Below are 14,563 nucleotides of genomic sequence, written 5' to 3'. Positions count from 1 at the left end.
GAAACTTCCTTCTCATGTTTAAGAGCATAGTTTGGTGTTGGTTTTTCTAGGTTCCAAGTTGTGTTCTGTTGTCTATTAGCCCTGCTGCCTCAGGAAAGTTTTAAATTATGATCCTCAGTTTCTTTACTCTTAGACAGAAGGTATTTCAATGCCCTTTCCGTGCAGTGAAGCTGAAATGATATGATAAATACAAAGGGTTCCTATAGCTCCTGGGATACAACATAGTAGCTTTCATTATTGGTCACAGTTATCAAATGTCAGACTCAGTCTAAAATGTTCCATGGAGAGGGGGTAGGCCAGAGCAGTAGTTCTCAAAATGTGATACCCATATAGCAACAGGGACATAAACTTGAAACTTCTAAGAAATGCAAATTCTCATGGGGCCCATCTACTCAGGTCTATCTGGAAGGATTCAGTTATCTTAGATTTCTATCATTTAAAAAAAAAAAACAACAAACCTTGTTTCTTTACCTTCTGAAGCAGAGCACCTTTCACATGGACATATTTAGATCTTTCCTCATTGAGTAGAGCAATGGTTCTCAAAGTTTTATTCCAGAATTAGCAACACCTGGGCACTAAAGAGCTATAGATTCTCTACCCCATGTCTATACTTACCAAGAAAGAAAAAAAGGTCTCTGGCCTCACCGGCCTTCGGGGGATGGTTCCATCATGGCGTCAATGCAGAAACGACTACAAAAAGAACTGTTGGCTTTGCAAAATGACCCAACTCCTGGGATGACTTTAAATGAAAAGAGTGTTCAAAATTCAATTACACAGTGGATTGTAGACATGGAAGGTGCACCAGGTACCTTATACGAAGGGGAAAAATTTCAACTTCTATTTAAGTTTAGTAGTCGATATCCTTTTGACTCTCTTCAAGTCATGTTTACTGGTGGAAATATTCCTGTTCATCCTCATGTTTATAGCAATGGTCATATCTGTTTATCCATTCTAACAGAAGACTGGTCGCCAGTGCTCTCAGTCTAGTCAATTTGTCTTAGCATTATTAGCATGCTTTCCAGCTGCAAAGAAAAGAGACAACCACCAGATAATTCTTTTTATGTGCAAACATGTAACAAGAATCCAAAGAAAACAAAATGGTGGTATCATGATGATACTTGTTGATGCCACTGTTATCATCCTCCTAGCAGAAGATAGAACTATTGAGAAAATGAGCACTTTGATCATTCAGTCTTTGAACTTTAACCTTTGACTAGAAGTGACCTATAGGCAATGAAGACTACTTCCTTTTACTGCATTTTTACTGATGTGCATTCTGGGTGCATTTTGATCACTGGTTCAGTCCAGGCAACTGACATGCTTTTATTAGTCATACAGTATTAATGTAGGTGTCAGGAAATGTCAAATATAATTCCATTTTTAATTTTTATTTTTTTAAGCTTTTGGAAAAATTCCAGGTCCTCATGTATTGTGCAATAACAATGACTTCCTTGGCGGTTTTGGGACGTTCATTGCCAGCAATGGATGTTGTAACAGGAAAAGTTTTCATTAACTCCTGCCACTCAATGATTCATGCATGATAGGGCCTATGAAATGAATTTATCGGTTATAGTGGGATTAAAAATAAAGTGAGGGGTCCAACATTACTTTGAAAGTCACCCCATCTGTTTATGTTTGGATTCTATGCACTGTGATCCTATGGTTAACAGCATGAATTAACATGCGTCTTTAAAGGACTGTAATGAAAGATCATTGCATATTTATTTAATTGTTTATATCTGCTGTCAAATTGTTTTGACATGGAAGGTTTTCAAGTAACACTGGCAGAGAGGTACAATATGTTATCCCTATGGTGAAAATGAATTCATTTATTGTATATAGTTCCTCAATCTCTGAAGTAAAGGTATGAATAATATAGGGTATGAATGGTTTAATCAAGGCTTTATTTTGGAAGTAAAAATAATGGCAGTGATGATTAAATTGCTGCAGTCCCTCATTTGGGCTTGTTATTTGTACATTAAAGATTTTTTTCCAAGTAGATTACACTCTGTTACTTCCTGCTAGCCATCAGCATGAGCCCTACTGCTTAAACACTATTTCATTTATTTATGTTTGGAAAATCCATAAACATTTTTGTTTGCAATCTTGTTTCTTTTGTTATGTTTTAAGTCAAGTTTGAATGTTATGATACTTTATTGAAAAACTCTGTCAAGTTTTTTCTTGTAAATTTTCTTTACTTGTAAGTATCATCTTGCCCTTTAATACTGTACCCTAAAATAAGAAATACATTTTTGACAGAGGCTTAATTTTTTTTTTTTTTTTTTTTGAGACAGTCTGGCTTTGTTGCCCGGGCTGGCTAGAGTACCGTGGCATTAGCCTAGCTCACAGCAACCTCAAACTCCTGGGCTCAAGCAATCCTTCTGCCTCAGCCTCCCGAGTAGCTGGGACTACAGGCATGCACCACCATGCCCAGCTAATTTTTTCTATATATATTTTTTTAGTTGTCCAGAAATTTCTTTCTATTTTTAGTAGAGACGGGGTCTTGCTCTTGCTCAGGCTGGTCTTGAACTCCTGACCTTGAGCGATACACCAGCCTCGGCCTCCCAGAGTGCTAGGATCACAGGCGTGAGCCACCGTGCCCGGCCCGAGGCTTAATGTTTTAAAAAAAAAAAAAGAATAAAAGGCTGTGGTTGTGTCAACCCATTTGGATGTCTATATTACCTAAAGTGATTTACAGATTAAATGCAATCCCCATTAAAATACTAACATCATTTCTTGCAGATCTATTATAGAAAAAATAATTCTATGCTTTGTAGGGAACCAGAGAAGAGCCCAAATAGCCAAAGAGATCTTAAGCAAAAAGAACAAATTGGGAGTCATCACTTTACCAGACTCCAAGCTATACTTCAAGGCTATAGTAACCAAATAGTATGGTACTGTCACAAGAACAGACACCTAGACCAATGGATCAGAACAGACAACCCAGACATAAAACCATCTTCATATTGCCATCTGATCTTTGACAAAGCAGACAAAAACATAGACTGGGGAAAAGAATCCCCATTCAATAAATGGTGCTGGGAAAATTGGATAGCCACATATAGAAGATTGAAACAGGATCCATATCTCTCATCACTCACAAAAATTACTTCATGATGGATAAACTACTTAAACCTAAGGCATGAAACTATAAGAATTCCAGAAGAAGAGGTTGGATAAAGTCTTATAGATATCGGCCTAGGCAAAGAATTTATGAAGAAGACTCCAAAAGCAATCACAACAACAACAAAAATAAATAAATGGGACCTGAACAAATTAAGCAGCTTCTGCAGAGCCAAGGAAACAATCAACAGAGCAAATAGACAGCCTACAGAATGGAAGAAAATATTTGCATGCCATACATCCAATAAAGGGCTAATAACCAGAATCTGCAAAGACCTCAAGCAAATCAGCAAGAAAACATCAAACAACCCCATTAAAAAGTGGGCAAAAGACATGAACAGAAGCTTTTCCAGTGAAGATAGACTAATGGCTAATAAATATATGAAAAAAAATGATCAACATCTCTAATCATCAGGGAAATGCAAATCAAAACCACGAGCTATCACATAACTCCAGTGAGAATGGATTTTATTAAAAAGTCCCAAGCAACAGATGTTGGCATGGATGCAGAGAGAAAGGAACACTTATGTACACTGTTGGTGGGACTGCAACCTAGTACAACCTCTACGAAAAGTAGTATGGAAATATCTCAAAGAACTAAAAGTAGAACTATCATTTGATCCAGCAATCCCACTACTGGGTATTTACCCAAAGGAAAAAAAGACATTTTATAAATAAGACACTTGTAGTTGAATGTTCATAGCAGCATAATTCACAATTGCAAAGAGGTGGAAACAACCCAAGTGCCCATAATACATGAGTGGATTAATAAAATGTGATATATGTATATCATGAAGTACTACTCAGCCATAAAAAAAATATGGTGAACTGGTATCTTTTGTAACACCCTGGATGGAGCTGGAGATCATTCTAAGTGAAGTACCACAAGAATTGTAAAACAAACAACATATGTAGTCACTATCGAACTGGAACTAATGGATCAACACTTATGTGCAAATGTGGAAGTAAAACTTAATGGAAATCAAGCAGGCAGGAGAAGGGAGGAGGGGATGGGTAAATTATCACCTAACGTGTACAATGCACACTGTCAGGGTGATGGCCACACTCATAACTTTGACTCAAACTGTACAAAAGCAAATTATGTAACCAAAATGTTTGTACCCCTGTAATATTCTGAAATTTTAAAAAAATTCCACTTGGGATTTATTGTGCAGTAACTTTGAGAACCACTGCTTTAGTCCTATCCTGTCCAACTATGACAAATGCTGCAGGAAAACACCTTGTCTTTCCATCGGTTTCAGGAAAAGACCTTACACTGATCTAAAATAGGTTGTGCCCTCACTCTTATATCAAGCACTTTGGCCAGGAGCAGGGAAGATCAAATGATGGAGTCACATTTTTGCCCCTGAAGTATAGGGAAGTGTCTGCTCTACTGTAACGTGGATTCAAGTTTGGGGTTATTTATTTCTTAAAAAGGAATCAGAATAATGGAAACTGGATAATGAGAAGAACAAAAAACAGATATCCAATTAATCAATTATTTGGGCTTAATTTTTATTGCCATGTCTTTGTTAGTGTTTTTTTATTTTGTCTACTTTTTTCATTTATTATTTCAGTGCTTATCATGGCTGCCTTTTTCTTCTCAATTCTGAAACACTTTCTAAATTTCCTTTCCTAGAAAAATATTATTTTTTATGTTTTCTGAATGACTGAGATAGAATTGCATAAATACTTCTCTCATTATTCAATTTCTTATGTCTCTGTTCATAGTAACTTTTTAATTCATACAAATGCTACTCTATTTTCTCTCATGTTAACTTCGTTGCACATGCTGAAGACTTGCCTATTTTCTCATTTAGGCTAGCAATGATTAAATTATCACCTCAATCACTTATATGTTTTCCCAGAAGTTTAAATCAATTTAATTAGACAAAAATAAGAGGTAAGCATAGCAATATTAGAAAGTACTCAAAGATAACCATTTGACAGATGTGTAAATAATTATCATTGTATATATTTGTAGGCAATGCTGGGCAGCTAAAAATTATTAGAATTGATACAAATATTTTATAAAATGAGAAAATAAAAAAGTTATAAAACATTTTCATATATAGCACATAACAAAAAATCACTAAGAAATGTAAGATAAAATATTATACATAAAAATAAAAAAAATTACATATTTTGCAGTAAAGACTTAACTCGAAGACTTGGATTGCCCAGAGCTAGCACATGCTATAGGTATTCAGGACAGCCCCCTGTCCAATTCCTAGAAAGTATCCTCTGAGCTCTTGGAATATCCTGCCTGATAAGAGTACCTTTTTTTAACCGATGCTTTGGGTCACACCAGATAGTTTATGCTAACAAATGTGATTTATGGTGAACATCTGTTGTTGAATGCCTAGTGTTTTGGGGCATGCTATATCATTTTGACCTCTGTGGGAACTGTAATTGAGTAACAAAGGTCAATGATTCAGATGCTCCATGCTTATATGACCAAGGGTGGCAACACTTTGCATGTGCTGTGTCACAAATCAGTTCTGGAAGAATTAAGCAATGAATGCATCCATGTAACTCCACAAGGAGAGAATAACTGGAAGCTTCTGTCTGTTTTCTTCTGTACTCCTCCCTATGTGTCTTTTCCCTTTGCTGATTTTAATTTGTATCCTTTTACTGTAATAAACTATAGTTGTGAGTATAATAGTTTTTCTGGGTTCCATGAATTCTAACAAATATCTATCCTGTGGGTGGTCTTGGGGAACCCTGGTATACCAAGAAATAAATGATGTCCAAATATAAACACACTCTACCTAATTCAAATAACATGGGAATTACTTAAAGTCTCCAGACTTTTGCCTGGAATCCAGAACAAAATCTGCTGAGGTATCCTCAACTCCATGTTCCTGGCTTAAATATGCCATAGTATCCTAGAAAAATAACATCGTAATTTCCACAGATCAGGGCAGTAGCAAAGAATCAACCTTCTGGAGTTAAAGTAAGGTGGCAGATTTAGAAGAAATTTTCCTACTAATAGAGTTTTACATATCAAGGAAGCCAATATCAATCAATTCACTGAGTAACTGAATACTGCACTCCTTTTGATCTGCTCGGTTTATGCAGCCCCAGTGGAGCTGGGGATGAACTTATCTTCACTTACACTTCCTAAATTGAGATTTCAGGAAGTGTAATTCCCTAAAGGAAAAATGGAATGTGATTTTTCAACACAATGTCAAAACCAACCAATATCCCAGGTGTATAACACTTACTTTACTGTCTTGTCACTCAAGGATTCTTACTTCACTTCTCAAGTTTGGAGCCTTCAGGGAAGTCAGTATTACTTCATTCTATCATTCAGTGGAAACTTAAGTGTTTGTGCAGAAGAAAGTACATCTTTGATAGCCTTCACTCCTTTCTTCATTGACAAGTTCCTGTTTGTTCTTCATGTATAGGGAAAAATTCAATGAGCATTTTCCAGATCATTTGAATGGAATGTAGCGTGTAAGCTAAATGTATAGTATCTGGACCCATATTGCCTGGGTTTTAATCCTACATGCACTAATTACCATTTGTGTTAATTTAGGTATGTTTCTCATCTTCTAAGTCTTATTTACCTAATCTGTAAAACAAAGACAATAGGAGTCACCTCATGGTGTTTTTGAGGACTATTGAATCAATCCAGGTAAAGCACTTAGTACCCAGAAACTAATAATCACTCAGTAAATGTTTAATATCATTAGTCAATCCTCATCTTAATGTCAGTAGTACTTTTAATGATTTTGCTCCCTTAGTTGCTGTGACACTCCTTCTTCTAAATATCATTATACTTTTTAGCTATCCTTTCTAGGTACCATTTTCATGATCAATCTCCTTTACTAGGCTGGTACTTGATTAAATAGGCCATGCCTCAATCCCGGGACATCAACTTCTCCTCTTAATCTTCACAGTCTTCTTGAGAAGTCTAGTTTATTTCCATGCTTTCGATTGGCAATTTATATATCGATAACTCCCAAAATACTCTCCCTGTCACAGACCTTTATTCTGAACATATCTCAATATCTAATAGGATTCTTGCTATCTCCACCTAGTTGAATAAATGGTATTTCAAAATCATTTGTAAAAGGCCAAATTGAGATTTTTATCTCTTAGCTTTGTTTTTCTTATACTCACTACGATTTCGGATTGGCAGACACCAAGCGTTTTTTTTTATACAAGCCAGTATGTAGGGATAAACCTTAAGACCTCTCTCTCACCTATTGTATCCAATCCATTACCAGGTCCTCTATAATTCTCATGTATTTCCATATGTTAGCATCTCAACTACCAAGACACTAATGGTCAAGTATACAATACATAACTTTGCACCTGTAAAACTGATAAACATTAATCTTTGAAAATCTCCTCACATCCTAAGAACTACCAAGCCTGATTGCTGTGGGCTTTCAAAATTCCTATGCTACAGGCTTCCATACAGCATTAATGTTAGTTTCTACACAAAATTCATAATTAAGGTGTTATAGACATTTAGCTTTTAGTAAAAATTATATATTAGCTATAGCAATATAACAAGATTAGATGTCACTAAGAACTGATTTGGTTTGCACTAATGGACTAACAGCAGTTACAGCTAGATTTTGCTATTTCTCTAGTCGTTTCTTTTAATGCATGAGCACTCAAGTTAATTATTGTGTTCACTTCATTTAGATTTTTAGTGTTTGTCAAAAAGAGTATCAACTGTGTGTCTCAATAATTCAATAAGTAATGTATATGATAAATAAAATTGAGTTTATTCTGTAAGTATGAATTTTATTTAAAAATTAAGTAAAGTTAATAATCTTATATGAAACACTAAATTAGGTAAATGCTAAATGAAATTCCTTAATCTGGAGATAAATCAGGGATATCTTGAAGGAACACTGATTTGTAGCTATACTCACAAAAATATATAATATATGAAGCAAATTTAACTCAAATTGATGTTCAAACAACATGATCTTTTATAATTATTGTAATACATTAGAAAACTTTTTAATATTTCATATCACATTTGTTATTCTAAGTCTAGAAGGTAAGGATTATATACTTCAGTTAACTCCTTTCAAAGGATATTAAAAACTTTCTTTAAATAAAAGAAGAACAAGGAAAAATGTTAATTTGACATCAAACATCATAGCACAATGGTAGAAATGGCTTAATGGATGAATTTTTCTGATTATTGGTTAAGATAACATCATCTAGACTTTTCTGAACCTGGTGATTTCAGATTTTAAAATCTTAGAATCTCACTGGGACTACAAATATTCAGCCTAATTGCTTATCTAGGAAGATAATCTGTTTTGCAACATTTCTAAACTATAGCACCACTCCTACCAATGCCTTTAAAAAATATTTCATGGGCCCCAAATTAAAATGCAATCCATAATCTAATAGCCATATATGATATATTCTGCCATCTGGTCTCCAATTGTCTTTCCAAAATTAGTTCCCACTGTTTTTTCTCACACACTCCATGTTCCAGCCAAAATAAATCACTGAGTTTTCCCTGATCGTATACTAAGGCTTCTTCACACCTCAATGGCTTTGTCTCAACTCTTCCAGCAATGCCATCTTATCAACCCCTAATCTAAACCATCTGTCAAGATGTAGCTCAAATGCCAAGTCAACCATGAAGACACACCAGATTGCCATATATGACTGTAACTTTTCCCTCCTCTAATACTCATTCACAACCAGTGACTCATTTGACTCATTTAGGCACACGTGACATTTTAATATGCAATAAAAGTATTTAAGCAGATATCTCACAATTTGAAGTATTCTTAAAGCAGAACCCTCTTTTGATTTATCATTTTTCTTTTTCCCCCTTAATACTGTCTTACTCACTGAGTATTAATTGAGTGAATAATTGTCTCACAACAGAGGAAAATGCAACATTTAAGTGAACTTCAAAAGGAAATACCACTCACTGATTTCTTTTAATTTTAATAAGTGTCAGTGTTTCTTTGCTGAATATAAAAATGTAACTCTTACATACCTAGAAATCTTCATGCATCAGTATCAGAATGGTTAAACAGTTATGAGCCACAGTTCAATTGTCAAAGACAATAACGTAGTTTAGTCTTTGTCCTTATCCTTAGAAGACTACTCAAAGGGATACAATCATAGTGACCTAAGGAATAGTAGTATTGTATTTAGATTATTATCTGATCTCAGCAAATGTAATATTTCAGTCATTCATGTATTTGTGAAAAAAACCATATTGTTAAAGTTGTACATTTTTTTTCTTATGGAAGAGGGTCCAATACATAAATGAGGAACAGACTACTTTTCCAAAAAGTGGTGATTGACTGCCCCTTCCTATCCCTGCTGCCCAATTTGCTTCACAGATAATCTGTTTTAAAACATGCAATTTTGTCCCAATAAGATTACTTTCTTATTAACCAAAATGATTCCAAAACGCATGGGGAAGAATAAAGAGCAAAGCAAGCATAATAGAATTTTGGAAGTTAAGATTGCTAGGAATCTTGGCCAATGGATACTAAAATTATTATCTAACACAAACAGAAATATGGTAATGGTACATAAATAGATAGACTAATAAAATGAAAGGGATAGCCCAGAAATAAACTCTAGTATGTAGAGCATTTTAAGATATGTGTAAAATCCTTAGTTTGGTGGGTTAAAAATATTTATTAAATAGTGCTAGGACAAACAGTTGACTATAGGAAAAAATACTACTTATAAGAATACCAAAATATATAATTTGAATGACTCAAAGAGATAAATAGTATAAAAATATAAATATGACTAGTTGTTTGTCATATTTCGGATGTTTGAGCAACAGATTGGAAGAGAAAACTATAAAAGTCCAAATACATAAAAGTAAATTTCATTCCTCAAAAATGCTATGTTCATTTCCATCTTAGAGAATTTCACTGTGCAAATTACAAAGACAAACACAAATAGAGTGACTTGGTCTGTGATGCAAAGAAAGCATGGTAACAACATCTACAGAAGGACAATCTTTTTAAAATATGTACTTAAGGTTAAAAGCCCCTTAAACTTAATTAAAAAACTGAATAAATTCAGAGGGAACATGAGAGATTTTCCTATCACTGTGATAGCCAAGAATACATAAGACTTGGGAACAGTATAGAAATAATATTGTTAGAATTATTAAGAGGGGGAAAGGTGAAAAGATGCTTCTCTGCTGTAGGAAGAAGACCTTGATCACAGTATGTTGGCTGGTGATTTAACAACAAACTTTTGGATGATTGCATATATTTTTACATTTTCTCAGGTTTACAAGAAAAATAATTATTATCTTCATTTTTCCAATAAAATTAGTTAAGGCTTGCAGAAATTTAATTATTTGCTTGAGAACTCATTAAGCCTCAATCCAAGGTTTGGACTCTTACTGTGATTAAAGGTAAATATCATTACCAATATACTAACACGTCTGGATGATTTAGTTAATTCATAAAAAAATAAAGTATAACAAGTTTAGAAAATAGAAAATAAAGCTACAAATAAGATTATAAAATGGTAGACCAGTGTTCATAACTGGTCTTTTGGTACAATTCAAAACAAGCAGAAAAGATCCAGTTCCCAGCAGGCATCTCTTCCATGGAAATGAGCTGAATCAAATCAGATGAACCATATGTCTTAATGGTGATATGGTCTGCTTTTCTTTTATAGATATAGTTCCCTTTGTGTGTGTGTGTGTGTGTGTGTGTGTGTGTGTGTTTCCATACTAGAAAATGTGATTACAATTTGACCAAATTCCATAATAGTCAATGACCCAACAAATTTCACTTTCTCCTTAAAGATTGTATTATAAAGAAAAAATTACATTAAACCCTACATAAGATAAGTATACTTCACAAATTTTTAGAATGAAACACAACATTTTGGCAAAGAGTTATGGAAGAGATTCTATTTAGCAAATGGTAAAAGAAGATACAAGCTTATAGTCATTGCTTAGCAACAAGCTAGGATGAATGCCCAGGAAATAATTGCTAACTATTAGAGACAGGTAAATTTAGAGAGGATAAAATATACCATTGTTGAAACTTCTGAAGGAAATAATGCTTTGTTTCTGAGCTTAGATATCACTTTTGGATACAATAGAGTGGCCTTTCTTGGTTTCTTGATCTGTTCCTATTCCAAGCCCTGATTATTTCTACTGACATGAAGGAAATTGTTTTCAAAACTATTAATATAAGGAGGTGACAGTCTAGGTCCAGTTGCTCATCACACAAAGATCCAATTATTGAGACAACAAAGATTGCAGAGGAAGAAAGGAATTTTTAATACGACAGACATCTTGCCAGGAGAATGGGAGAAGCTGCCTCAAATCCATCTCCCCTACTAATAGAGATCATGGGCTTTTTAGGGAGGGGCCATGTGCCTTGGAGCAGATGGAGGGGGATGGTGAGTCATGGCCTCAAGAAGTCTGTCCCGGGGCCCTCAGAATCTCAACTCCTTTGTCTTGTAGAAAATCCATCATTTCAATCTGATTGTGGTGTGGCCATTCACACCTATAATCCTAGAATTTTGGAGGAAGAGGTGAGAGGATCACTTGAGGCCAGGATTTTGAATCCATCATTTCTGGGAAACAACTCAAAGGGTCGAGTAGTTAAGAGAGAGGATTATGAAAAACATATAGGGATTCAGCTGGTTATCAAAATATTTCACCCCCAAATATATTTCTTTAAGATACTCTGAGAAGGCTGTTCAGAGGGCCTGCAAACAGAAGTAGCCCTGCAAAGCTCTCATCTATGGGGGCAAATTTGCATTTGCAGAGCATCTGCATTGGTATAGCCAGGCTTTCTCTGAGGCCCTCCCTCATCCTGATCTAGGAAAGATTAACTGAGAGTCTGACACTTTTAAAGATCTGACAGAAACATTTACCATCTATTCTCTCTGATGGGTGCTATCCTTGAGGTTTTTATCTACATAACAAAACCATCTTTGCTGGCCAGGACTCTTCCCCTCCCCTTTCCATAACCTGTCTTGCCACTTTTACCTGATCTACCATCATAACCTGTTTTTGGCACTGCTCTAAACACCCATTCTTTCTGTAACCTCAAGATAGTATATAACCTTCTGTACCCCATTGAGGGATTGGGGTAATCACTCTATAGTTCTCGCACATGCACATTAATACATTTGTATGTCATTTCTCCTATTAATCTGTCTTTTTGTCAGTTGATTTTTTTTAACCAAACCTTCAGAGGGCAAAGGGGAAGTTTTCCCTTGGCCCTTACAGATGTTTCAGAAACACTGTTCAACTCATTTTTTGACAACTAAAAAGAAGCTATGTTTATTCTGAAACTATCATCACCTTGCATAATTATTTAAAATAACAATCAAATCAAAATCTTAAACATACTCAGAAATACCAGGAAAATATATATCAACTTTCTGAATAAAAAAAAATAACTCAATGATTCCATAGTCCCTGATAATTTATAAAATTCTTTCCTAAACTTCGTGTCTAATTCTAACAATAACCAGGATTGTGATACTTCTTTTTTTGTTTGTCTATTTTATGTATGTGGACATACAGTAATAGGCATGACAGTAGATATACTGAATAAATGTGAGAAAACAGTATGTATTCTATGTTATTAAACAACTGAAGAATATTCCCAGTAAATATTTAAAGTAATCTCCCTGTTTTAAATCTGAGATGTTGAGGGATAATTTACATACACCTAAACTCATCGATTGTATACGTGCAAGTCAATGAGATCTGGCAAACTAGCAATAGAAGGAATTTCCTCATCTTAATGAAGTAAATCAATAAAAAATCTACAGTTAACATAATACTGAAAAGTAAAAGACCGAATGATTTCTCACAGATTTGGAAACGAGTCAAGGGTATTGGTTCTTGTCAGTTATAGTTAATATTGGAATGAGGTCCTAGCTAGTTTAATAAGGCACCAAAAGGAAATAAAATATATATACGTTTTTAAAAAATGACTGTATCTTTTTTTCAGAGATGGCATTACCATCTAGATAGGAAATATGAAGGAATATACAAAAAAAGTAAACAATACTAATAAGTGAACTTATCACATTTGTAGGATACAGACCAGTACATAAAAAATCAATTGGCTGGAGAGTGATGTCTATAAGATGGAGGAACACTACTTTCTAGCACTTGTCCCCTTGCAGAAACATAAATCTGAACAACTATCCACACAGGAAAATACCTTCACAAGAGCTAAGAGGGGACTTACAATTCCTAAATGGCAGTGCAGAAGCAAGCTGGCTTCATTCTCCCCCACAGAAAACCAAAAACAAATACACAGCACTGAGATTTTCACCAGCAATACCCAAGAACTCAAATATGAGGATGAGACAGATCATGGGGCTACAAAGAAGTGAAAATCTTCAAGCAGACAGTAAGAAAATCAGACTTCCACATCTGTGATAGCCCCCGCTTTGGCTCAGCACCAAACGTGCAGAAAATTTCCCTCCAACTCACAGTTTCTACACTGGAAAAAGTGAGATTGAGGTGGTAAATCAGTTTCTCCACCATCTTGGGCTCCCTGGCAGGAGGCCTGTCCTTGCCTTAACCTATGGGAAGCATTCTGACTGCCTAAAGGAAGAAATGTCCCCGAGAACAAGCAGAGACAAAGAGGGGAGGCAGTACTACCATACCCATCCCTGGAAACTCTGCTCTGTAACTCAGCCAAAGGAAATGTCAAATCAAAGTGGCTGTTCAGCAACACCATGCTGTAGGAAGTATATTCCACAGGTCCCTTCAGCATGAACTTCTAGCCAGCCTTCCCCTGAATAATCCCTTGGGGACCTTCCACATTCAAGACAGGCATTGCTTTGATCATTTACTAAAGTTGAGGTAAACCTGTGCTTAAGGGGCCACCAATAGCCAAAAAGGAGGCAGTGATCTAGTGGTAAAAATTCACTAAGCAAATATATCCAATAAAAACCAAAAAAAGCCAGATAGAGAAAACTAGAATAAATAACTGATCCTTCAATGCAAAGACATAGTTGCATACCCACAAGAAACAACAGCAAACAGGGAACTACGACCTCCCTCAAAAGACTACGCAAAAATCCAGTGACTAACCTTAAGAAGACAGTGATTTGTAAGCTCACGGACCAAGAATTCAAAATAGCAGTTTTAAAAGAATTCAGTGATTGCCAAGATAACACAGAAAAGTAATTGAGAAATTTATCAGAGAAACTTTAAAAAGAATTGAAAAAGGAAATTCTTAAATCAGACAAAAATCTTGGAACTGAGAAACACATTTGCCGAACTGAAGAACTCATTAGAGGCTCTCACTGCAGAATGAACCAAGCAGAGGAAAGAATCAGTAAGTTCAAAGAAGAGCTATTTGAAAACACACAGTCAGAGGACTAAAAAGAAAGAAAAAAGAATGAAAAGAAATGAAGACTGCATATAAGATATAGAAAATTACCTCAAGACCAAATGTAAGAACCACTGGTG

General features: G+C 35.1%; 1 protein-coding gene across 1 annotated transcript; it reads left to right on the top strand.

The window, feature by feature from the left end:
* Positions 1 to 639: 639 nt before the first annotated feature.
* LOC105817787 (ubiquitin-conjugating enzyme E2 W-like) lies at positions 640 to 1,136 on the top strand. The gene is given in 1 exon segment (XM_012653579.1): positions 640 to 1,136. A coding segment is annotated over 1 exon segment (456 nt). The 5' UTR covers positions 640 to 669; the 3' UTR covers positions 1,126 to 1,136.
* The last annotated feature ends 13,427 nt before the right edge of the window (positions 1,137 to 14,563 follow it).

Source organism: Propithecus coquereli, unplaced genomic scaffold, assembly GCF_000956105.1.
Source record: "Propithecus coquereli isolate 6110/MARCELLA unplaced genomic scaffold, Pcoq_1.0 Scaffold424, whole genome shotgun sequence".
Taxonomy (NCBI): domain Eukaryota; kingdom Metazoa; phylum Chordata; class Mammalia; order Primates; family Indriidae; genus Propithecus; species Propithecus coquereli.
This window is presented reverse-complemented; position numbering and strand designations above follow the sequence as displayed.